The 24,356-nt window shown below is 53.4% G+C and overlaps 1 protein-coding gene across 3 annotated transcripts in view; it reads right to left on the bottom strand.

Annotated features, from left to right (window-relative positions):
• PAX5 (paired box 5) overlaps positions 1-24,356 on the bottom strand; it is a 135,270-nt gene that overhangs the window by 98,430 nt on the left and 12,484 nt on the right. For 2 of the 3 annotated variants that reach the window (XM_082497407.1, XM_082497409.1), the window contains 2 exons: positions 20,603-20,667; positions 18,723-18,851 (listed from right to left, as the gene is read on the bottom strand). In XM_082497407.1, coding sequence (XP_082353533.1) covers positions 18,723-18,851; positions 20,603-20,667 — 194 coding nt within the window. The remainder of the gene's footprint in view (positions 1-18,722; positions 18,852-20,602; positions 20,668-24,356) is intronic. The other variant, XM_082497408.1, reaches the window with a different exon arrangement.

Here is a 24,356-nt window from a genome sequence, read left to right as displayed (position 1 = left end):
CAGTGCCCGGGGGGACAGCACCACCAGGAGGTCCTCCCAGTGGCAACTCACCCTGCGCAGGGAAGCCTTCGGTGTCCCCTGGCCCCAGCACCCTCCACCAGAATCCCAGAATGGTTTAGGTTGGAAGGGACCTTGAAGTTCATCAAGTTCCAACCCCCCTGCCATGGGCAGTGACACCTCCCACCAGACCAGGTGAATGTCGTGTTTGTTTTTATTAACACTGTTTTAGCTTTCTAAACGTATTCACACTTCCGCACTCTTGGCTTTTTTAAAACTGCAGAACAGAGGAGGACAAAAAGGCAGTTGGGTGACACAAAGAAAATAACATCTCCCTGCATATGTCTGTATCTTAGTTCTGCCGTAAAGGTTCTGATGCACTGGACACAGAACAAAATTAATCGGCCAAGATTTTACTTCTAAGGAAAAACAGTGTAGGTCTTTGCTAATTACTGTAATTAATTAGTGTCATCTAAACATTAATTATTTATCCTGCAGTAAACCCAGCGATCCACAGTACAACTCCCTTGACACTGTGCTTATCACATGGATGCCCTTATTAAGCAAGTACGGGACAATCTCACTGCGTGTATTTCAATTATTTCAAAACCCGCTTTCATGCAGAGGGAGGCTGAGCGGGTCACTTTTTGGGCTGCACTGCGGGAATTCCGCCAACAATGCCTCAAGCAGGTGAGACTGTTCCTGCAGCCTCACTGGAGACAAACATGCCGGTAACTGCCCCACCAGCTGAGACAGCCGTCCCGCTCGACTCTGCGCCGGTCTGCCTCAGCTCACTTGTTCCCCTCCCAGCTAATGGGACAACTCCTCCGGGGAGGAAATTTATATATATATATATATGGCTAGAGCTGGGCAAATAATTTTTGAAGACTGATGGATGTGAATGTCCCCTCTCCCCAACAGCCAGCTGTTGGCAAACCAATACTTTCTAAGAACCGGTCACGGTGGTCTGAGAGTGAACGCGCAGCGTGGCAGACACCAGTCTCGCCTCTGCAGGTTTGCGGGGTGCCCCAGCAGCCGAGGGCAGGGGACAACACTCACACTGCACTGAGACCCTGCAGGGACAGGGAAATTTTTGAGACTTTTTCTTCTATAGGAAAATGTTGATTGACTGAAACTGAATCTTGTTTGCAAGCAGGGATCGCTTCTGAAGAACTGGGTGACACAAAGCCCTACTAGGGAAAATCCTGACCATGTCAAGAGACCCCACCCTGAGACTTTCAAATGGAAGTTATTTTAGCTTTCCAGTTCAAAACCATTTAAATGTAAAGTAATCAGCTTCTACAGAATCACAGAATCACAGAATCATTGAGGTTGGAAAAGACCTTTAAGATCATCGAGTTCAACCATCAACCAAACACCGCCAATCGCACCACTAACCCACGTCCCTCAGCACCACATCTACACAACTTTTAAGTACCTCCAGGGATGGTGACTCCACCACTGCCCTGGACAGCCTGTTCCGGTGCTTGACAACCCTTTTGGGCAAGAAATGTTTCCTAATATCCACCCTAAATCTCCCCTGGCACAACTTGAGGCCATTTCCTCTTGTCCTATCATCTACCGATGTACTTATACTTATCTGTGTAAATACACGTAGAAGTATTAAAAAGTAAATAAACCTCCGCTCCTTGCGACGGACCAAGCCCGGGGGCCAGCCCCTCCTCGCCCGCCATTTCAGGAGCATCCCCCAGCGTGGATGGGTCTCTCCTCCGGCTCTCCACCTTTCCTGCAGCTGAGTGCACTGCGGCCCGCGCTGGCGGTGCGGCATATCGCACGGGGCGCAGGATGCTTCCCGAGGCATTCCTCTCGCTTCTAGCACAAAGGCACCAATCCCAGAGGCTGAACTGCCACTCCGCACAACCAGGGCAACAGAACAGGTATATAAAACAATCAGTGTTTTAGGTGTAAGCAAACTCTTAAAATTACTTTCTACAACTTTGTGTGAGGCATGATTATTATTCATTGTAGCTTTTGTCTAAAATCCTTTGCAAAAGAAAAATTAAAAATTTTTAGGGGGAGTTGGAAGGCTTTTTAAGATAAACTAGTTTCAGTTAATTGAAAACTGAAAATATCTTCTACTTTGAACTTTGCGATGAACAACAAATAGTTAAGCACTTTTCCTTTACAAAGATTTACAGGTTCTCTAGGAGGGGTTCGTTATAATTTTTCACGGTTTTACTTCCCCAACTCTCCTCTTGACGTTATTACCTTCAGGTAGAAAGGAAGCACATTCAGGATGTGTCCTGCCTAAAATTTTTCTTTCTTACATACGTACACACATATGTACATCAACATTTACACATAGCCACAGGTTCTTCACTAGGCGCGCTCTGCAGAGCCGTGACCATCTTCCTACACCCCCACCAACACTGCCACCCACACCACGAAACCAGGCGTCACTCACAAAAAAGACTGGTTTGCACCATTCTGCCTCCAGGTGACACCTCAGAGAGACTTTTTTTAGAAAAAAAAAAAAAAAGAGAGAAAACTTGTAAAGTGTGAAGCTCACTCCACTACCACTGCACAGCGGGTGGGTGCAAAGCAGGGGGGGTCCAGCAGCGATGCCGTTACCTCCACCTAGTAGGCAATGAGGGGTCCCCACCAGCTCACCAGCACCCGCTGCTGATTTCCCTCTCCCCGAAGACACCGCAGCAGCTCTGCCCATTGCCACAGACGGACCAACAACCCAGGATCTGCTCCACCACCGCCACTGGGATGAACCAGGAGCACGCTGCCGACACCCTGCACCTGCCACCGTCCCCCGGCTGCCCGCCCATGCTGGACGAGCCCCCCGCTCACTGCCGGCTCCTGTTGGCCACCAGGCCCTCAGGAAGGTGCCCACCAGGCTCCCACGCCTCCCTGCGCTGCCAAAACGTGGGCACCGGTTGTTACCATAACACACTCGATTGTTCTCAGCGGTGCTCCAGCAAATAAAGCCATTAATTACAGTCTCTCCCTCAGTCGCCGTTGGCTGGAGCGGCAATCAATGCGCAACCCCTCATTGCCTGCTCTCAGGGAGCGGAGACAGATGCCATAAAAATGATCCGCAGCCCGTGCCGAGCCCCGCCGGCATGGCAGAGCAGGCTGTGCCCGGGAACGGCCACCACGCTGCTTCGACACGCGACGCCGTATTTATTTGGCCTGCCGCAGCCGTGGGGGAAGGCATTCCATTAGGCGATTACTTTTATCTTATAACGTCAATTTACTTATACTGATTGGCTTCCTGCCGCCAAATATCAATTAAATTGCAAATGCCTGCTGAAGCTTATTTTCTCTTTCTTTCTCTTCCCCCCATTTCCCTTCCTCCTTCTCTCTCCCTTTCTTTTTCTTAAAGAGAGAGAGAGACAGAGAGGACCTTATGTTCGAACATAATTTAATTTATTTCCCTTTCCATATCTCAAAGGAAAATCTATATCTCCCCCTAGAAGGCCATTTGCCCTCTGTTATTGGGAGCTGAGGTATCACAGCGCCGGGCAATTTGTTTCAACCGACTATCGGCAGCCCATCAGGACTCCTCAGGACCTCTGCCATCTCAGTGCAATTGTACCTGGTATTGCCATTTATGATTTGTTTTTAATAGCCGCCGGTACCCACCAGGCAGACAGGTTTCGGTTCCCGCACAGTGTGCCAACCCACCCCATTCCCTCCCGCCATGGCCACCTCCTCGCCCGTGACGCTGAGAGCATCTCCGCTCGCCCCGTGGGCAGAGACCCTCATTAGGCTGGTGCTGCTCCTGAGCAGCCATATTTCAGGAGGTGACGGGGTGTCCAGAGCTGCTGGAGGTTATGAGCGGTTCCCGTGACAGAGCTGCATGAGCGGGCTCTGACAGACAGCGAGCAGGCACAGGGAGCGGGAGCTCTCTCCACTGCACGACCACGATGGGGGCTGCCCACCTCCCCTTCCCTGCCCCAGCAGCGCCGGGTCTCCTCTCACCCGGAGAAAGGTCCAAGCAAGGCATGGCACCTGCTGGTGCTTATGTACCAAAGCAACGTGTGAGACACCTTCCCCTCGCTGCTTCCGCCTTCCAGAACCAGTGATGACCACTGCCACAAGACCCCTGAACACCTACCCCACTTCACAAGCAAACCAACACCCCATCACAAAGTCTCACTACTCCTCTGCCTGTGCCCATAGCGAGCGGGAAACGCAATGGGAGCAAGCCACACCATCGAGGTTGGAGGGCTGGCAAATGAGCATCAGTGATAAAAACGAGTATCCCCAGCAGCCAGAGGTCAACAGCAGTGGTGGGATCTGGAGGGTGACCGGGAAGGTAAAGCAGAGCAGAACTGTGATCAGAACGAGCAGGGCAGCACTCATCAGCCATGACAAGGTGAGGTCCCTCAGATGCAGAGTGCACCCAGCCCACGGGCACGGCACAGCACCGACCCCCCTGCCTCACGCTGCCCACGCCGCCTTCCCACAGAGTGTGTGGGATCACCCTGAGAAAAGCAGGGGAGAGCAAAAGCCCATCAAAACAGCCCAAGAAAATCAGTTACAACCCCTCTGGATGCAGAGGGAGCCCTCACTCAGGTATCTCCATCACCCCCTGCACTGTGCACGCACACTTGGTCCATGAGTGGGTGTGGAGGATGGGGCAAAGAGGTACAACGTGAGAGCAAACGCATCCCCACACACGCACATTCCTCCAGCTAAGCACGATACCCACCGAAGAGAACAGACCCTGTCGACCTGAAAACAGACATAGCTTTGCCTGTCAGGACACCGCACCTCTTTTGTCGGTGAGGACACCCTGCCTGTGAGCAGGCACGAGTGATCCCACCATGGCTGCCTCAACGGTGTCTCCTCCGAAGGCAGGACGGGCTTCCTGGGACACACCGGGATGAGCCGGCACGGCCCCGTGCTCGTGAGGGTGGCCATGAACTGGATCTCCACAAACCTGACTTCAAGCCTTGGCTCTTCCACAGCACCAGTTGTGGACAGAAACTGTACAGGTTTAGCTAAGGCTGGTTTAAAAATCTGGGCCTGTGTATTTGAATGACACATTCAGAAAGCAAGAGAACATGCTATGAGGAACGTACCAGTCTACGTATACGTATCTAGATCTATCTATACACATCTGTACACATATATACCATACATATACACATGCATAGTGACCATCTATATCCCGTCTTCCCATCCCTGCAGCTATTCCCTATGTAGGGATGCTCATAAAAAAATATCAAGGGTAATAAGAAAGACCTCTGCACCCTTTGCAATGGTGATTATTGACTGGTTCATTCAGCACCCGATGGAGATAGCGTGATTGCCTGGGATGTACCTCGCAGGTTTCTAAACAGAAGGCTCCAGAATCAATTTTGTGGTAACTGGTTAGATGTGACCAGCTTACAAACTCAGCATGGGCGGCAGGAAGCAAATTCAAGCAGCACCATTACTTTTTTTTAAATATCAGAGGTGAGGAAAGCCTCCCAGCTGGAAGAGCCACAGGACAGAACAGAGATTAACGATTTGGGGTCGTTTTCGTCTCCAAGGTGATGAAGGGGTGCACAGCAGGCATGGTGCCACGGCTGGTGTGCAAGGCGATGCTGAAGCTCACTGCTTGCACAGGAAGATTTGTGTCTCTCCTGAAGCGAGGACAGTGCTGGGAGATTCAGCGGAGTGAAATCGGTTTGGCTGGTGACCACCACTTCCACTGCTGTCTGAGGGACCCACTCTGCATGGCAGCGATGTGGGGAGGGCAGTCCCCCACCCCTGCTGACTCCCCTGCGGGTCTGCCCAGCTGCACCCACCCACCAGTGCCACCACACCAGCTCCTCCCACAGCATCCACAGCCCACACTTTGATGGGGGAAGCGCTGCTCTGCAGGAGAGGGCCTGAGGGCAGGAGGGAGGACATGAGCATCCCGGGATGCATGGAGAGAACTTGTCCTTGGTGGCCACCATGGGCCACAGGCTCCCACCCCAGCAGCGACCAGGGGAACCATGCATGGACACTCCACTGCCAAACAAATTTTCCAATCATAATGTGTAGACTTAGACAGGATATGAGGAAGATTTTTTTTACAATGAGGGTGGTGAAACCCTGGCCCAGGGTGCCCAGAGAGGTGGTGGATGCCCCATCCCTAGAAACATTGCAGGTCAGGTGGATTGGGCTCTGAGCAACCTGATCTAATTTAAGATGTCCCTGCTTGTGGCAGGGTGTTGGACTAGATGGCCTTCAAAGGCCCCTTCCAACCCAAACTATTCTATGATTCTATGATAAGTGGTGCCAATTTCATATTCAGGAGCCAAGTCACCAACTCAACAGCTCCATTTTCATCCGTGGCATCCTGGGAGGGAGCGTACTCAGGAACTTTCCTTGGCTGAGAGGAGGCTCTGGAAGGGCAACCTGACAAACGGGAGCAAGACCAAGAGGTCCCAGAGGTTTACGCTGATTTCACTCACCAGACACTAACTTCCCAGGGAACCATGGACAGATTTCTCAGCAACCCCATGCTTTGACCTCCCTCTTTAAAGTAAACTGACACACTAAGGTGCTGGGGTGGTCGAACCATCAGTCACCGAATGCCTCTGCAACAAGGACCATGTGGGTGTAAGAGAGGGAAAATGGGTAAACTGAAGAGTTACTCAAATTCAAAACTCAAAGCCACACACCTAAACAGTTCCAAAAAACACTTCCTTGGATTTGGGCACATCTGTAATTATGTTCCTCCCACCCTGGACCCCCTGTGCCAGGTCTTGCCTACTCTCCCCATTGCCAGCCAATGCCACAACGGATGGGGACCGTTCTCGGTCCCTCCAACTGGGGCTAGGCAGAAGACAGGCTCTGCTGTGTCCCAAAACCTCACTCTTCCAGAAATGCCACCTCCTGCATCCTCCCACCTGGAAGGAAACCTGAGCGAGAATGGTGGTGTGCCAGCTCTTGGGGAAACAACTGGAAAACCGAGGAATCAGAGAAGGAAACACCCGCTACATGACTATTTCTTATTAGTCGACTTACAGAAAAAAAAGTCAGGCACTGTCAAGCATGAAATCTTATTGGGACAATAGAGATGGAATTGCCACTGCTGACAGTAATGTTTACAAGGCATCATGTGTCGATGCCGCACAGCATGAAACCAGCAGCCCCGTCTAGCTCTGTGAGTTGTAACAAGAGACAAAATGTCCCATTTGGGACAGGTAGGAATTGTACCACCAAAAATAACCGCTCAGGTGTAAAATCTATTACAGGCGGATGGGAGGAAATGCAGAGGAGACCCGTTGACACGGCGGGAGGCTCCTGAGCTCTCTCCAACTACAGGAGCTAGCGAGCACAGTCTCTGAGCCGGGGAGATGATGCACCTGCTGGTTTGGGGGCTTCCCTTCGCTGCCAGCTGAGCAGAGGGAGCAGGAACGTGCCCATCCCCACACTACTGGGGTCCAACCCCAAACCAGTGGGCATCGCTGAGGGGTTTCCAGTTAACAGGCTAGATATCGCGCCAGCTGCCTGCGTTCAGGCACACACCTTGAGCCCTTACATCAGACCATCAAGAAATCAGTACCACATCCACAGGACCTGAATTTTTTAAAAGATTTCCAATACCCTGACCTCCGCTGTAGACATCTCTCTTGCCATGCTCCAAATCAGCCAGATCAGTGCCCAGCCAGAAGGAGATTTTAACTGGATTTCCCTCCACCACGGGGTCTGGGGAGGCACCTCAGCTAAAGGTCCTTGGGTTCTAACCTCCACCTGTAACGTGGAACTGCAGCAGCAAAAGAAAATCAGTCTTGTGCTAGAGCCATAACCTTAAAGTAATTAATGTAAGTACACCTTAACCACAACTACCTCTCAGCAGACTCTCGGAGGAGATGAAACATGGAGAAACTCCACGCTCAAGTTTTCTGGGCACCCGCCAGAAGAAAAGATGTCAGTGCTTTCAGAACTCCAGGCAGTTCAACTGCTCTACCCATCACTGAAGTCATGGGCATCTACGTGTATGGTCCCTGTCCCAGAAGCGAGAGCATACAAAAACGAGGAAGCAGCTGTGCTGGCACCTCCATGTACACACCCGTCTCCACAGCTGAGGTTCATGAAGAAAACAGAGAAAGCAAAGGCCACAGCTCTGAAACTGACTCCAAGGAAAAGCTTTTGCAAAGTTGCTCCAGAGTTCTTGGTGGGGTGCGTCGGCACAAGTGCTGTGCTTGCTCCTGTCATGACAGGAGCACAGGGAATCAAACCTCAGACCACCTGGGGCAACTGTCCAGAGATACAGACAGAAAAAAAGCCGAGCTGAATACAACATGGGGAAACAAGTCAAAATTTATCTTTTTGTAGAAGTTCAGAAAATCATCAGTGGAATACTTCATCTATCAGACACATATCCGTGTTATTATTGGGGCAGGTAGGGACGTATATCTCTGGATTTTCCCAAGTAGGTCTTCTTTTTCCATTTGCAAAGTCTGCTCAAGCAAAAAAAAAAAAAGAACAAAAAGAGGTATTTGGCTATCTGTGCAGCACATCTGGAAGCCCTGCCATCTGCTCAAAGCTCCTGCTGATCGCGGACAACAGCTGCTGCCACTCTTGCCTGGGCTGCAGGATGCCCGGGAGCGCAGACGGCCGCTGGGCACACACCGGCTGCCCGTGCCTCCGGGCAAATCCGTGAAGGCGCTCTTCTTGGCTTAGGCACATCCAGACGACACAGGCATCCTGCGGGTATGAGTCAGACACTTCTGCACACTCAGGGTGATCAGCCATTCATGCAATTAGCTAGAACCCACACACAGTGCACAATGCAGCCACCGAGTCTGGCGCGAAGAATCCCACAGCCTGTGTCACATTTCCACCCAACGCTTGTTGAGTAACAGCATAGATTTGTAAATCACGGGACTGTTCTGCAAACGCTAGGAGAGGCCAAATCGGACAGGATTCAGTCAATACTGTGCAAACACCTCCAGCAATAAATAAGCCTCGGTGCAAGGGGTACACACAAAGGCCACGGCAGACAAAACCTAACCGGGAGAAAACCTCCAGCCTCAGGACACCCCCATTTTCTGCATCTCACTGATTTTGCGCTGTCTGCTTACCAGGAACTTCCCCATTGGCAACAACAGCAATTACAGCTCAAAATATCAACTCTGGCTCTTCCCAAAGGGCCAACAGAAAAAGTGGTTTTTCCACTATCATTCAGGATTTCAGGAGTGGGTCACTTCAGCCAAGAAAATAATTCTGACTTAAAAATCCCAGTAAGCTTGAATCAAATCGTGCACCGGCTGCAACAGAAGCAGATTTCAGTCCTACGTGACAATCCCGGTACCGGCACCGCGCTTTGTGCAGCCAGGGAGAATTCAACTAACTTGCCAGGAGAATCCAGGTTCCCGTTCCCCCAGGAAGAAGAGCAGACCAGGGAGGTGGGACGGAGACCCCGGCCGACCCGCACCCCTGCTCATGCAGAGTGAACACAGGGTAATGGGAGACCCATCATCATTTCCAAGCCTGACACAGAAATATGTCATATTCCGGGAGTTCCTGCTGCCACAGAGGCACCAAGTCATTGACTTAATGCTTCGGCATTGGACCTTTCCCGTGGGAACAGCCCCGTGTCTCTCCATGCACCCTCTGCAATTGGCCAAATCTCGCTCTCCCAGGGGAAATGCGTGCTGAGCCACCACAGCCCCCCCACAGCTCCCCCCACCTGCTTGAAACCGAAGCATTTATTTTAACAGTGCGGAAGAATTCTGACAGACCTGAGTGACGCGGATCTACACACAGGGGAAAAAAGGGGGAAATCCAACGCACACATGGCAACACGAAGCGCGCGACCCACCTCTCGCAAAAACACCTTGCTCAAGCACGTTGTTTGAATAGAACATCACAAAAATAACTGGGTACACCAACAAAAACCCAAACAACCATTTTTTTCTCTTCTTGGTTTTGTTCTTCAGTCGTCTCAAAGATCACTGTCATCATCATGTGGAAAGCTAATTGTGAAATTCTTTGAATAATATAATGTATCCATCCTAAGACAAAACTTTGTATGTATCTGTAGGTAACACATACATTAGAGCTATGTACATAGGAGTTCTATACAGACACATACGTACACACATGCACTCTAACAGCACCACAGCATTTCCTCCTCTCTGGATGCTACCAATTTCTCGATAAAATCAGAATGATTCATCTTGCTCATGACCTTTCCATTTTATTTTATATTAGCATTTATAACAAGCATCCATCAACTTTGACAAGTCCTGCTTTTCCACAAAGCTGCTTTTTCTTTGGAAAACGCATTCCCGCAAAAGAATCCTAGCCAGCCCCACTACTGGCACCATCAGGACAATCTGACAAGACATCTACCCCTAAACTGGATTTCAGCTAAACATGTATGAAGAGGTTATTCGTTGAAAAGCATCTCACACTCGACAGCTCCTGATGAGAACAGCTGGAGCTACAGCAGGGCTGTACAGAGCGGTGGAAGTCTGGGCTTTTCATTAACACAGCTCCAGGAAAATCCCCGCTCTGCCGAAGCCAGTGGCAAACCGGCAGGGCTTCATCCCAGAGCTGGAGGAGAGCTCTCTTGAAAATAGGGGCCCCGGGGACCACATTAGGAGGAAAGTGACAAACACGCTTGACGTGCTCACAAGACAGCCGGTAACCCGCTCGCTTGGAGAGGGCAGCTGTGCCGGCGGGGAGTGCTCCTGCATGGAGCTGTGACAGCGTAAAACCACCCACGGGCGAGCATCACCGACGGCCGGGGCAGAACCAGCCTGTCCCTCCACACTCCTCAGGCATGGGGGTGCGGGGATGTCTGCCCCCGGGGACGGCTACCTGCCAGCTGCTGCCACCCGCCCAGCCGTGCCCCATGTCCACAGGGACCCCAAGAGCTCATCTGCTGGCAGCGGCACCCCAGAGCACAGGGATGCGGGCAGCCCCAGGCGTTCCACGCACTCGCAGCTCAGGGTGTCACAGGGAGGTGCGCCGAGGCCTGCAAGAGCATGGGGTGCTCCCACTATCCTACAGAGCCAAAGGGATTCATCCCAGCAGTGGAGGACCTCGGCCCGCAGGCTCCATCACCTGGCTGGGCAGAGATTGGTCCTTCCCACCCCGGAAACACCGTCCCGCCTCAACAGCGCTCATGGGAATGCATCACCCTCAAACGTCAGAACATCTTGGTCTGGGTACTGAAAGGCCTTTTTGTTTTGTTTTCATGAATTTAGGCGTGCAGAACTTTGTCAGAAGCCAAGACTATACTGTTTTAACGCTGAGACCTGAACTGACACACATTTATTCTTTTTTCCCTAGAACTTCATCCAGAACATCAAAATATTCTCTTTTTCTCTCAAAGAGAGATCCTGTGTCAGCTGCGCTCCACTTGGTAATGTCCAGGATGACCAACACAGATGGAGGGAGGCTCTCGGGAACATCTGAGGTTTTAAGCTCGTGCCACAGGGGAGTCAAACTCCTCCTCCAGACACCCAACACCATCCACAGGTGACACCGTCACTACTCGTGTCAAACCATAACCATCGACAGGTGACACCATCACTACGTGTGTCAAACCATCACCACCCATGGGTAACACCGTCAGTGCTGGTGTCAAACCGCCAGTGCGGCCGGAGGCTGCTGCCACTTCAGCACATTCAGAACACCCTGTGTAAGATGCACAAAAGGTAAATGCAAAGAGTGAAACAAACAAAAGCCCCAGTGTTGTGGGAAATTATACACAACGACTCAGGAAAAAAGCTTTCAATTAAATTTAAAAAAAAAATAAAAACCCCACCAAGCCATAGACTGCATTGGTACAGCACAGGTGAAGCCATCACTGCAATGTAACTAGCAGTCTGGATCAAGCTCTATTTAAAAGGGTGATTTCAGTGTCCGTGCCGTGAGGGAAAACTACCTCTTTTGAGGAGGTAACGAAGCGATGGGACAAACAGCTCACCCCGCTCTGCAACACCAGGAAAGGATCCCTGGATGCAGAGGACAATCTGCATCAGCAGGAGAAATTCAAATCAGTACTTGCTGACCCTGCGAAACCTCATTCCCTTCAAAGGCTTCATCTCATTACAGTCACTGAAGTTATCCCCAGGAGAAAAGACAACCCCAGTGAGTAAGCACTGCTGAAGTGGGCCTAGAAATTACTAAAGTAAACTTCAGCGCTTCCCTGGGACTCCAGAGAGGGCTTCTTTCTCTTTAACCTCTGCACCGACTTGGGTGACTACACCTGCTTCACCCGACCGCCTGCACGAGGGAGAGTTTGGGTTCAGAATTTTATGCACTTTTCCACCGCCTCTTTCCATCCACCGCTGACTGGGCAGTGAGGTCTGCACCCGCATCCCCCCCGTGCTCCCAGCAGGCATCGCCCCCGCGGTGCGGTACGGCTCGGAGGTACAGCCAGTCCCCCTCCCCATGTGCCCTGCAGCCCCTCCGGGTACTCCTTCCCCACTCAGCACTGCCCGGACTTACAGTTCTGCACTTTGGCATCTCAAACTTCAAGTTTCTATTGGCAGGTGATTTTTTTCTCTCCACAACCTCTTGTTCTTTTCCCCTCACAGTCTCTGTTTTTGACTGCAGTTCAGACCCCCAAAGGCTTCACTCCTCTGCACATCGCTTGCACAGTGCAGAAGACCCAAAGGAAGAGCTGCAGAGGACAATATTGATCCCCACCATATACTGTCAAGATCAGGTCCTCATCCGGGGCAAGACGAGTTATGGGGATTTCTGTCGACACAGGAACTCAGTGGTGGTTATCTTTGGCACTGAACTCCATCACCTGCTGGCTGCAATGCATATTTTCCTCCTGCCCGTGTCCTGGTGCATGGACAGGGAGTACAAACACGTCTGTGGGCTCCTTCACCCCCCGCACTCCCACGCCAGTGACTGTCCAATGCCCTGCGGTCCCCGGCGGTGCCGTGACCCCTCGTTCTGCGAGTCCTCCCCGACAAGGACGCTCAAACCCCACAGGCCAAAAGTGCCTAAACCTATTCAGGGAACTCTGAGGAGTAGGTCTGGAGCGGGAGGAGATCCCAACCCCTGCTCAGGAGAGGAGCAGGCTTTTACACCAGAGCAGCATTTCACCAGAGGTGTCCCGAGATGAGCCATACCCTGAGAGCACCACAACGCCAGGACGCCGGTCCTCTGCCAGCACCGGCTGCCAGGAAGATGTGCCCAGTGGTGGCCAAGGTGGCCCCACATTGCAGCCCTCAATGACAGAATAACAAAGATCCTCCATTGCCAAGGAAGCTACAATGAGATCTACTTTGTGTTTATGAAGACTTGGAAAGCCATGGCCTGAAAGGGGGGTTTACAGGCTCATGATGAACCCCGTGGCTGGCAGCGCTCTCCTTATAACCCCCCCGAGGTGAGCCGCAGGCTGACGCAGCAGCTCTCACCTCCCAGAGTGATGCCCATCCCGGACATCCCCGTGGCACGGTGCTCAGCGACAAGGTGGGAGCTCCCTGCTGCCAGGACAGGTGGAGGGCATGGGCAGGACAGTGGCACCCAGACGGCAGAACGGGCAGATGTCTGTCTCCACCGCAGGAAGACAAAGCATCGGGATGCCCCTGGACACGATTCATGTGCCGCATGAATACGCTGCAGGTGGTGGGGCAGAGCTCAGATGGGAACAGAGCTGTGGACATCGCACCTGAGCGCATGCCGCAGAGACGGGTACTGGCCATGGTTCTGGTGTTCAGCGTTTACAGAAGTGAAGCTAAACCAAAGGAGAAAAATACTTTATGAGCCTTCCCAGCAATGTCCTACAGTAGATGCCATGGAAGCCACACTGTCCCTCAGGCATAAGCAGCGATGACAGAAGACCCCAGCAGCACCTCCTCCACCCTGTGCTCCCTTTCAAGGCCACTGACCGCCTGTCATGCTGCCTCCAAGGCATTCACACCCACAGCCCTGCCGGTCTCTGCCTCGCTGGGAGTGGAACTTCGTGCTTCTGTCTCACCAGGAAAGCACAGTTCATGGGCCCGGTACAGAGGAAAGACACAAAATGCAGAAGTACTCTCTGTATTATTAGTTCTCGCTCATGTTTAGTCATGCTTGCTTTGCTTTTCCCGGTCTCTCTCCCCCTAGACGTGTCACTGACTGGGCAAGCTCGTGTCCGCATTTGTCAGTGCAAAGCACCTCGACAGCCGCTCGGAGAGGCGCGTGTCTCCTGCCGCCACCGCACTCCACCGTCGCAGACATGCCCAGCAGCTGCAGCCGGCCACACGGGTCAGCGCTGCTTGGATGCCCAGACGTGCCTAACCTGGGGCATCCCTGCATGAAAACGCCCTGATTGCAACATTGCATGGTTTTATAAGGCACTGGATTGCACCCACCCCCATTTCGCCTCACTCCCGTTAGCGGCCCTGCCCCACTCAGAGGCTTACCCTCACAGACAGAAGGCTGTGACCCAAATGTCTTTAAATGTATCGACTCTTAATTTAAAGGAAAGGCATTTTTCAAAGAGTTCAGTTGAGAAAACAAAGCACAGGCACCTACATCCTCACACCAGATGCTGACAGCAACACAAGGTTATGGTCGGTGGGAATGGAAACAAAACAACTCGTACGAGCGGAGGTCTCCTGCTATGCTAGTTTCAATTCCCCAAATGCCGCCACCACTGAGAACACTCTATACTAGTGAATTTGAAATATGGTCCACGCAGCTGTTCAGTGCAGGTATTTAAATCTGCCAAACCTCTTCTGCAGCAAGACGGGGTGGGTGGGAGGCAGACACCCCCATCCTGCACGGTGCTTTGCTGAGGGTGTCCTGCTCGATGCTGCCACACTGCTTCCAGTGGCGTTTCCTGGCCGGGGCCGGCAGCGTGCGGCACTGCACTCACTGCGGCACATAGCATTGTGCACTAACCGGCTGCATCTACAGGAGGGAAGAAAACAGGGTGGCCGGTCCAGCACAGCCTGCGTGCCTGCGAGGACACTCTCTTACCCACTGCACCCGAGCTGAGCGGCGAGCGATGACCCCTGTGCCAACCCCTGCGTTAGCTGAGGGGACACCAGCTTGCACACGTCAAAGTCATGCCGGGGTGGTGCTAACCATAGCAGGATGGGACAGCCAAAGCCTGTGCCTGTGCAGCAACAGACCCTAATTTATCAGCACAGAGGGAGCATCAGCAACAATTCTGGCCTTATGGAGGAACTACTGTACACAGACACACTTCAGCACAGTGTGGCCGCTGCTTGCCTTCGCAAACTGCCCCCTTCGCCTGCCAGTATCAGAGATTTCTGTGCGTGTCGGCATCAGCAGTGAGGGCACCAGAGCACTTCCGCATCAGTCAGGCTGTGGGTCTGGGACTGGGCTAAGCTCCTAAAAGCAGGTGAATGTCTTGGGGTGTGGAATTAGGCAGCTGGAAGAAGGCTAATGACCAGGCATGCAGCTCACCATCAAAACCTGCAGTATCTGCTCCAAAGGTCACCCTTCCCATGCAGGGAAATGCTTTTGCATAAAGCAAGGCAGAGGCACAAGAATGGAGATTCACATAATTCTTCCGACCTCTGTTCACAAGCGCAGTGGGAGCTGGCCACATCCCTCTGGGAGGGAACAGGAACCGAGACTCTCCCCCGCCCCAGCCCAGCCCCACCAGTGACCGCCGGCTCAGACCAGGCAGCTCGAGCCCTCCACAGGACGGCAAGCACAGGGCACGAGGTACAACGATGCCCTTCCACCAGGACTGTCCCTACAGCACCGCCTCTGGCATGGGCTCACGTGCCTGCCAGGGGACACGGCTCCCTTTCGCCCTCCTCTCACTGCTCACCACGGATTATTGAAACCTTTGACTTTCAGACAGGGGATGCTCAGCACCTCCCAGAAACGCCAACCCCGTCAGGTGCCCCATCACGGGACCATCACCAGCCACCCAACCAGTGGTAAGCAGCACGGCGAAACCAGTCCCTGCCCTGCCACGGGCTGCAAGCACAGGACGGAGTATTCCACCCCCTCTGACTCGGGGTCTCGCTGCCCACCCTCGGCTCCCCAAGAACACACCCTGTTCACTAGAAGGCGGCTTAGGGAGACCATTCCGCACATCCCTGCTGCCCACCCGCCCTCCACAGCCCCTTCCCGAGCCGTGAGGCCAGGCGGACGCGCAGCCGCAGGACTCAGGGCAGACGATCTGCAGGCAAAGCAGTAAGACTGCCGCCCAGCAGCCTCCGCCACTCAGGGCTGCGGTACTGACGGTCTCCGTCTGCCTCCTTACGGAACAGGCTGCTTCTCGTGTCAGTCTCCAGTAGCATGTCCTTTAGCCACAAGTGAAAGCAGCCGATCCCCCACGAAGGCACATCTGCTCCAAGTCCATATTACAACAGGAGGAAAAAATGACACCTTCAGCTATATAAACCAATAAAGACTGTCTGATTTGGTTTGCCCCTGTTGCTACCCAGCACGCTCCCCGCTGGGTTAAAGACTGGTGACATCTGCTAAAAAAATGTCAAGAGTGAGGAGAACAAAACCGGGAAATTAATCACACCGAGTGCTCGATGCAGCCGGCAGCTGGAAGGGCGAGTCCCCCGCACCTCGCTGCCCAGCCAAGGGGAGCCGGCATGGCTGGGCCAGCGCCGCTCAGCCTGTGGCTCCCGGAGGCGTACCCAGGCAGGCGTAGCAGCAGACGCGCACCTCACAGTGACCTCTGGCGTGACACGGCAAAGGACAGGGTGCGAGGGGCTGGTTACGGAGGTGGTCTCTCTCTAGCTCTCCGAAGTCGGGAAATGGCAAAGTTAACTCTGCCCCCTTGTGCATCTGCATCATGATACAGGCCATAATTAGAAGACGACGTGCTTCTCTTCTCCACATTAGAGGCCAGCATACACGGTCCACTTTCCTGTCACCGGCAGCATGGCACCCTAGGACGTCTCTGTGGGCACCTCGCAACCACCCGTGCAGAGGGGGCTTGTGCTGAGCAGGATGGGAGGGGGAGGGTTCGGATGCTCCCAGGGTCCCCCTCAAACAAAGACATGGAAATACGCGTTTATGCTTCTCCAAATCCACAGACCTGAGCCTATTATGAAAGCAGTTCAAACGCTCTGCTGAGGACAGCATTACTGTCCGGCGCATGGGCTCAAAAACCATGACTCATCCTGCCAAAACAACAGCGGTTGTTTTAGAAATCACGTGCTCTCTTCTAAAAATGAACTGGCAAAAGGTGGGGAATTTCTCAGCTCTGCTTATTATCTTTCCAAGGAAATATTTGATTCTTTCCTCTGCGATTTCAGAAGCTTCTTGTTTCTCAGCCAAAGAGCCTTCGGCTTACACCAGAGAGTCTTCTGTAATCCCAGGCACCCAAGAACCGGTGCTGCGGGACAAGGCTGTAACAGAGCCGTGGGGTTTCAACACAGACGGCCTCTCTCCTGACAGGACTGACAAAATACAGAATTTCTACCATGCTTGCTTTAATGCATATATTTATCCACGCAGTTGTGGCCTTGATTTAGAAAAAAAACATCAGATGGACAATCACAGAGTTAACAAACGCATAGTCAGCAAGTACCTGAACACGGGGAGTTTTATGCTACCACCATCGGACCAATCCCCGTGTGGCTGAAATTGTCCCCATAACCCTCTTGCAGTTTCCCCCCCCACGGTGGTGAACCCACTGCTGCTCCGCGAGTGGACTAGGCATTTCCAGCAGCACATCCGCAGACACCCAACCCTGTTTGTGCCACTTGGGCGCCAGGCTCCTCGCCTGATTTTAGCTGGGTTCCCCCTGAGGTTCAGTTAACGCTTCTGCCCACCCACCCACCCACCCCTGCCTCCACCCTGGTGGGTCTGGGCCGGGGGGGCAGCGGGAGGCACAGGGACCCATTCTGGCTGCACTGGACCCGCACCACTGCCACAGGAGCCAGGGACCGTGGGCACCCCACAGCACGGGGCAGGAGCCTGACCTGGCAGGCAGGACGGCAGCACCCCCGTTGACGGGGTCCAGGCGGCCACCCCTCCTCCAAGTGCCCTCTGCAGTGGGATCTCAGTGTTGCCACTGAGGCTCTGGTGTCCCATCCGCTACCTCATGTGTGTCCACAGTCTGGGCCTCAGCTCCTCCCCGTAAGCTCTTACTACACAAAAGGGATCCTTCAGACTAAAGGCACTTCCATAAGACACCAATGCAGAATTTCTCCTTTTCCATTCCACTCCATCCTCAGCATCCTTCTCTCCAAAGCAGTGTCTGCAGTAGGAGCATGCCCGGATGTGGAATGAAACAGGACCACAAACCCAGTGGAGTGACAGCAATGTCCAACCCCAAACCAGACCATGCTCGTTTCCCCCCGGGCCAACAAAAGCCCCTGGCGCTGGGTGGAACCTGCAGAGACGCAGCACGGCAGACAGTTCTGCCATCAATTTTCTGTCTCTTTGTGGATAGGGACACCTCCCTGACATTTTTATTTCAGGTGGCCATAGAGTCAGCACAATGGCGACTCTTCCCCTTTCCTCTGGCGGGAGGGAAACGTTCCCCGGTCAGGAGGAGGGTCTGGTTAAAAACTGTGACACAGCCCCAGTGCTTTCTGAAACACCCAGACAAGCCCCTGCTCCTCGAGGGGGTCCTGCCTCTGGTCACCAGGTCACAACGAGGGTCCCCGTCTGGGCTGCGACCTTGGCAAAGACCTGCCGAAACTGAACCAAACCCCACCGCAGCAGATGGTGATGGGGGGGAATGTCCGCAGCTCCATCATGTCACAGGCACACAGCATCTGCCCCATCCCCATCCCACCCTCACCAGCCGCGCACTGGTGCTCACCCCCCCACCAGAAAACGCATCCCACTACCTTCGTCCCGCTTGCGCTTGTTGCTCTCGGTGCCGGGGGAGGCGATTCCCAGGATTCCACTGATGGAGTAGGACGAGCCAGCAGAGTCGGTGCTGACGGAGGACACCTGTGTCACAGACCCCGTGGAGGCTGCAAGGCAAGGCCAGGCGGTCAGCGGGCAGGACAGCACAGGCACCAGCCTACCCAAAATGGCCACTGGCCCCCGCAGCATGACCAAGGTGGGCTGGGGCTGTGCCAGCCACCGCGGCCCCTCTGGCTGGGGAAGGATCCCTGTCCAGCGCAGACATGGCAGCCCCGGACAGGGGCGGGAGCAGAGGCACAGTCACCCCTCGCCCCCATCAGGAGGGGCCTCAGCCATGCGCTGCGGGACGGGAGATGCCCATCCTTTAGCGGTTGGCCGCCGCGTCCTGAGCAAGGTGTGGTGGGAAGGCGCACAGCTCAGGCCTGCAGCGCTGTCGGGTGACACACCAGCCCAAGTCATCAGCAGGGCGGATGGGGCCATGCAGCAAGAGGAGCCCCCCTCCACAAAGGGGGTCCCCAGCGCGGCACCGGGGCTGGCTGCCGCCCCACTGGCACAGGGACCTCACAGCAGCAGTGCAGCCAGCACGCGCTGCGCTTGGCTGGCTGCCTCTGTCTGCTGGCCCGAGCCACCAGCCTCCAGCCAGGGAAGAACCCCGCACAGCTGGGGTTGCCCAGGGATGGCCAGCTGCAGGCCACATGGCTGAAAGGCCCTGAGGCTCCCCAAAATATGAATGACATCCACTTTGCCTTAACAGAGTGCTTTGGGAAAGGGTGCTGGCCGTGCCCAGCCAAAGGGGGGTCACTCGTGACAGCTGAGAGAAGCCCAGAGATGCCGTCCAGGGCTGCAGACACGGCGCCTGCGTGATTCTGCGGGAGTCCGAGGCCGCAGGGAAGCAGGCAGAGGAGGCAGCACCACCATCACTTTCATCCGCTCAGAGGCTGAGCCAGAGTGGGCAGGTCCCCGCGGCCCGCACAGCACTGTGCAGCCCCGCAGCACCGGGGGTCCTCTGCAGGACCACACCAAAGAACCCCCGAGACAGCCCACATGGAGCAAATGGGCATTGGGAACCCCTGCTGCCTCTTTCAACCCCAAGCCCTGGGAAACAAAATTTCTCTTCTCTTCTCTTCTCTTCTCTTCTCTTCTCTTCTCTTCTCTTCTCTTCTCTTCTCTTCTCTTCTCTTCTCTTCTCTTCTCTTCTCTTCTCTTCTCTTCTCTTCTCTTCTCTTCTCTTCTCTTCTCTCTTTTCTCTTCTCTCTTGTTTTCCTCAAGGAGACACAGCCCTTAAGCCGCCATGACAAATCAGGGGATGTTTTTCCTGACCAGGGGGACGCCCCTGCAGGGGACACGGCCTGCCTCAGGGCGCAGCACCGCTGGTCCACAGCTGAATTAAAGTTTCAGAAAGTTTCACTACCTCTTCACTCAAGACTGCAAGTGCACAAAGAATTATGGAAGGGACGGTTGATAGATGAAAAAAAACACACTCAAAACTACTTACTGACTAATGATGCAGAAAATGTTATGAATAAGTATCCCTTTCTTGATTTATTACTTTAATTATCTGACATTCTATAGACCCCCATTAGTGGGGGTTTTTTGGTTTAGATTTCAATTTTCTGTCTCATGGTGAAAGCTATTTATCATAATAATCAGTAAAATTCAAAACCTTTTAGCAGTATTTATAAAATTCATTTACTATGTTCAGCCCTTGGAGAATGACAAAGAAGGTGCATTAACACGTGTGCCGAAGTGTTTTATGCAGAATTATCTGTCCATAAGAATGATTAAAAGTTCTTTAGAATATTTGTAATCCATTATGCTATTTTTTTTTAAATATTTAAAAAAAAAAAGTTTTCCTTACCTATGCTGTGACTGGAGGCTGGGACCTGCTGATTGGGCGGCTGCTGCACCTTCGTCCGTATGATCCTGTACATAGTTGAAGAGAAATGACTACTTAGCATTAAGAACACAATTGCAGGGGGCATCAGAGACTGTTTTCTCAGTTCACAACACTTATATCAATACAAAAATGCTTTTCTGCCTATCACCCCCTCGTCACCCACCGAAAGAGCCAAGTTTGGTGGGTGGTCCCAGGACCATGCTTTTGCCTCCAGCCCCTGCTGTCGGGGACGTTTGGGTGACCGACCCCTACACACTCCTCGGGATGCTGCAGAGTTTGGTGCTTCGGTCCCTTGTAGGACCCAGTCCTCATCACCCAGCACAGATATCTCCTGCTATTTGGGCACCCGTTGGGCCCAGCACCCCCTCCTCGCAGAGCTGGGCACTTCTGAGGCCAGGTGTCCTGGCAGGCTGTGATCTGCGCCCTTGGGTGCCGGGACATGTTCCCAAGGCTGTCCCTAGACCAACCCGGGTACAGCACTCACACAGCTAAGGAGCTTGGATACCTCGGAGAAGGACCGCTTAGGCAAATTAATACTGAAACAAAAAACATGTTGGATTAAATGCTAATCTTAAAAGCTGAATAACTACTTTGTCACCGCTGGGGACAGCCTCTGCTCTGATTTATAACGATGTCAATCAGGAAAAACTCAGAGACGCAGAAAAACTGGAAGGCATGTGTTGTGTTGCAGGACAGAGGGCTGCTCAGGACAGAGGGCTGCTCAGAGGAGCTGGGGAGGTGCTCGACCAACTCCTCACCTGCCAGCACACTGTGGAAAAAAAAAGGAAAGACGGGGTCTGAAACACCTCCAGAGGTAACACAGCTCTGCCGCCGACTGCCGCGGCATCAGAAAGGGCTGGAAGGAGGCACGCTGCTCACCCACCACACACCTCCCTGATGCCCGATGCCCGCTGTACGCAGCCATAGCGGTGCTGTAAGCGCTTCTCCACCTGACAAACCCTTCTGCCTTTGTTGCCTGATGGGAATTTGGATGAGAGGAGAGGAGGGGAGGCGTGATACAGAGCTGGCACGGGGATGCACTCACGGCAACAAACGGCAGTTGTTTGCCCAAAAGTCACCCCCTGAGCCGGTACAGGAGTCATCACCAGTGACGCCCCATCCCAGAAGAGGACACGCTGCTGTCCCCGTCCCCTCCTGTCCTGTCTGGTGGAGGCTGACGGGGGCTAGGTGCGTTCATGAGCCAGCTTTTGGCTGCCTGCCCCAGAGCCCAGACAGCTCTTGCAGCACTGTCCCCGGAGCAGCCACCCCGGCGCAGGTGTCAGAAGGAGCTGTGGAAGCAGCTTGGGAGGGGCACTGTGCAGGCAGAGACCCGGGACCCTGCGTGAGCAAGAGTGGGAGTAACCCCCCACGCACGGCGTCCTCACTGCCACAGCGAAGGAAGGGTGTCCGGCGCCTTCTGACACATCAATGTCTTCATCTCCGGATGGATGGAGAGACGGAGCACTTTGAAGCAGCTGGGCAGCTCTCGGCTTATTTGAGCAAAACTAATCACAATGATTAATTAAACCTTAATCACACAGAGTTGCTCCTGCTGCGGAAGAGTGGCCTATTATTAATATTAATTAATGTTATTAATTAATAATAATAGTTATTATTCACTTGTATACGGGGGCAGCAGCTCAAACTCATCTGCTAAAAGGCGCCCTCGGCAGCGGGGCTGTGCTGAGTGCATCCCAGAGGGCAGCGATGGCCGCCCCAAAGGCAGCAGCTGCGGAAGCAGTGCTGTGGCTCCGTCCTCCCCTGCGCAGCAACGCCAACTGAGGGAACCGTGCCACGCCGTTCCCCGGAGACTCAGGGCTGCAGCCACCAGGCAGCCCCCAATCTGCCCTTGGCAGCGCGTAAGGACATCATCCACCATGCTCCCCGAGCAGGGGCTGCACCCCCGGCGGGCAACGTCCCAACCAGCCCAGCCTTCAGGTATACACCTAATTTTAAATATAAGGATAAATCCCAGGGATTGCCAGGTGGAACTGGGAGGATTTAACATTAAAGCCAAGTGTTTTGGTGTGAATTCCAGGTTTCTTGTCATGACAGTTTGGTCTGGGCTTTCAGGAGGCACTCCTAGGCTGGCAAAAACAAGTCTCTGGGTAAGTAGACTGACTCAATAAAGATTGCGTGCATTTTTAAAAAAGGGATTTTACACTTTTACAGAAAGGGAAAGATCTTAGCCACAGTCACAAGTGGATGGGAAAGAATGAGATTTCCAGCCAAAAAACTTGGTGGCAGATCATGAAACGGGTTTGTGACGCAATGGCACTGGGTGCACGGACATCATCAGTGTGGAAACGCACAAGGACACAGCAAGAGGTAGAATATGGAAATGGGCTCAAAACATGACTGGAAGCTACTTAGTCTCTTGTTTTTCTGGAGCTATAAGTGCCTTTTTGGTAGGTTTTGGAGGACGCCTGAAGTCCTACTAGACACACACCGGGCTGCTCACAGCAGCAGCGCTGCTCACAGGGCAGCGCTCGAGCTGACTTTATGGAAGCTGAGTTTGCCCTCAGTTACTCAGGGACACCCAGAGTGGGATTTTCCTTCAGTTTCCCCGGTGTCTGTATCATTTCTCAAATCCTTTTTAAAACTGAAAACACCATGTCCGTCAGGCTACTTACTCAGCTAGTCCGGCACTCGTGGGGAGCAGCGAAGGCAGCACGTGAACCGGTCCATTTTTGCTCTTAAACACACCAATATATGACTCAATGTTCAGTTCAGCAAGACAGAGACACCTCTCTCCACTAACGCAGGGAAGCCACTCCGGCTACTCAAGCGGCAACTCCATGAATGCAAATCAGGTTGGGATAGCCAATAAAAGAATATTGCATCAATTTATTTCACGTCCATGGACACAGATGGGACTTTAAAGCGAGCTGCATTCAAAGAATTTGCATGCAATCGCACAAGTGAAAACCATCTCACCAGTGTGGCGAGGCCGAAGCGCAGCACAGAGCGCGCTCCTGAGCGAAATGAAGGGAAAAGGACTCTGTGTGCCAGGGATGTGGGTGTGCGTGAGGCTGCCCAGGCACTCTGCCTTCCAAGTATTAATCCCTCATTATAGGTCTGGCAGGGCTGGAGTCATAACAGGGTATTTCGCCGGGATTTTTTCAACACCAGCTTTAGACATCCTTCAACGCAGAAGGAAGCGGGCGAGTACACAAGGCGTAACTGCAATGGCAGTAGGTTCGTACCACTCCAGACCCAGCTGCAAGCCCAGTCCTGCCCTGCAGGGTCGGGGCAAAACTCCCAAATGTGGGGCTGAGGCTACAAATGAGATTCTCCTCCATTTGTACAACAGCAATTCAAGGCCACTTAAGTGCACCCATGTAAAAGCAGACGGCTGAGGCGCTCGAAAGCCACCAACCAAATTCCCCCGGTGACATTTGCACTGTCGGCAGCGGGCAGTGCAGTTCTGGGCCAACTTCGGCCAGACTGAGCAGGAGTCAGGAGGACAGAGGTAGTACCTCGGCCCCGCGCCCGGGGTCTCCTCCTCCAGGCACATGGCCCCCCTTTTCCCAGATGACCGCTGCCCCACTCGACAACCACCTGAGCTTCTCCCCCCAGGGGAACCGCATCCCACTGAGCCCCCACCCTGCCGAGCGGAACCGAGGAGGGTTGTTACCAGCAAGGACTGCAACACACGGACGGGGGAGGGGACGGCAAGGAAGCACAGGCCAGCAGCAGAACCTGCCCGCCCCTC

Source organism: Vanellus vanellus, assembly GCF_965231255.1.
Source record: "Vanellus vanellus genome assembly, chromosome: Z".
Lineage (NCBI taxonomy): Eukaryota > Metazoa > Chordata > Aves > Charadriiformes > Charadriidae > Vanellus > Vanellus vanellus.
The sequence above is the reverse complement of the archived record's forward strand: the minus strand, read 5'-3'. Positions and strand labels throughout refer to the sequence as shown.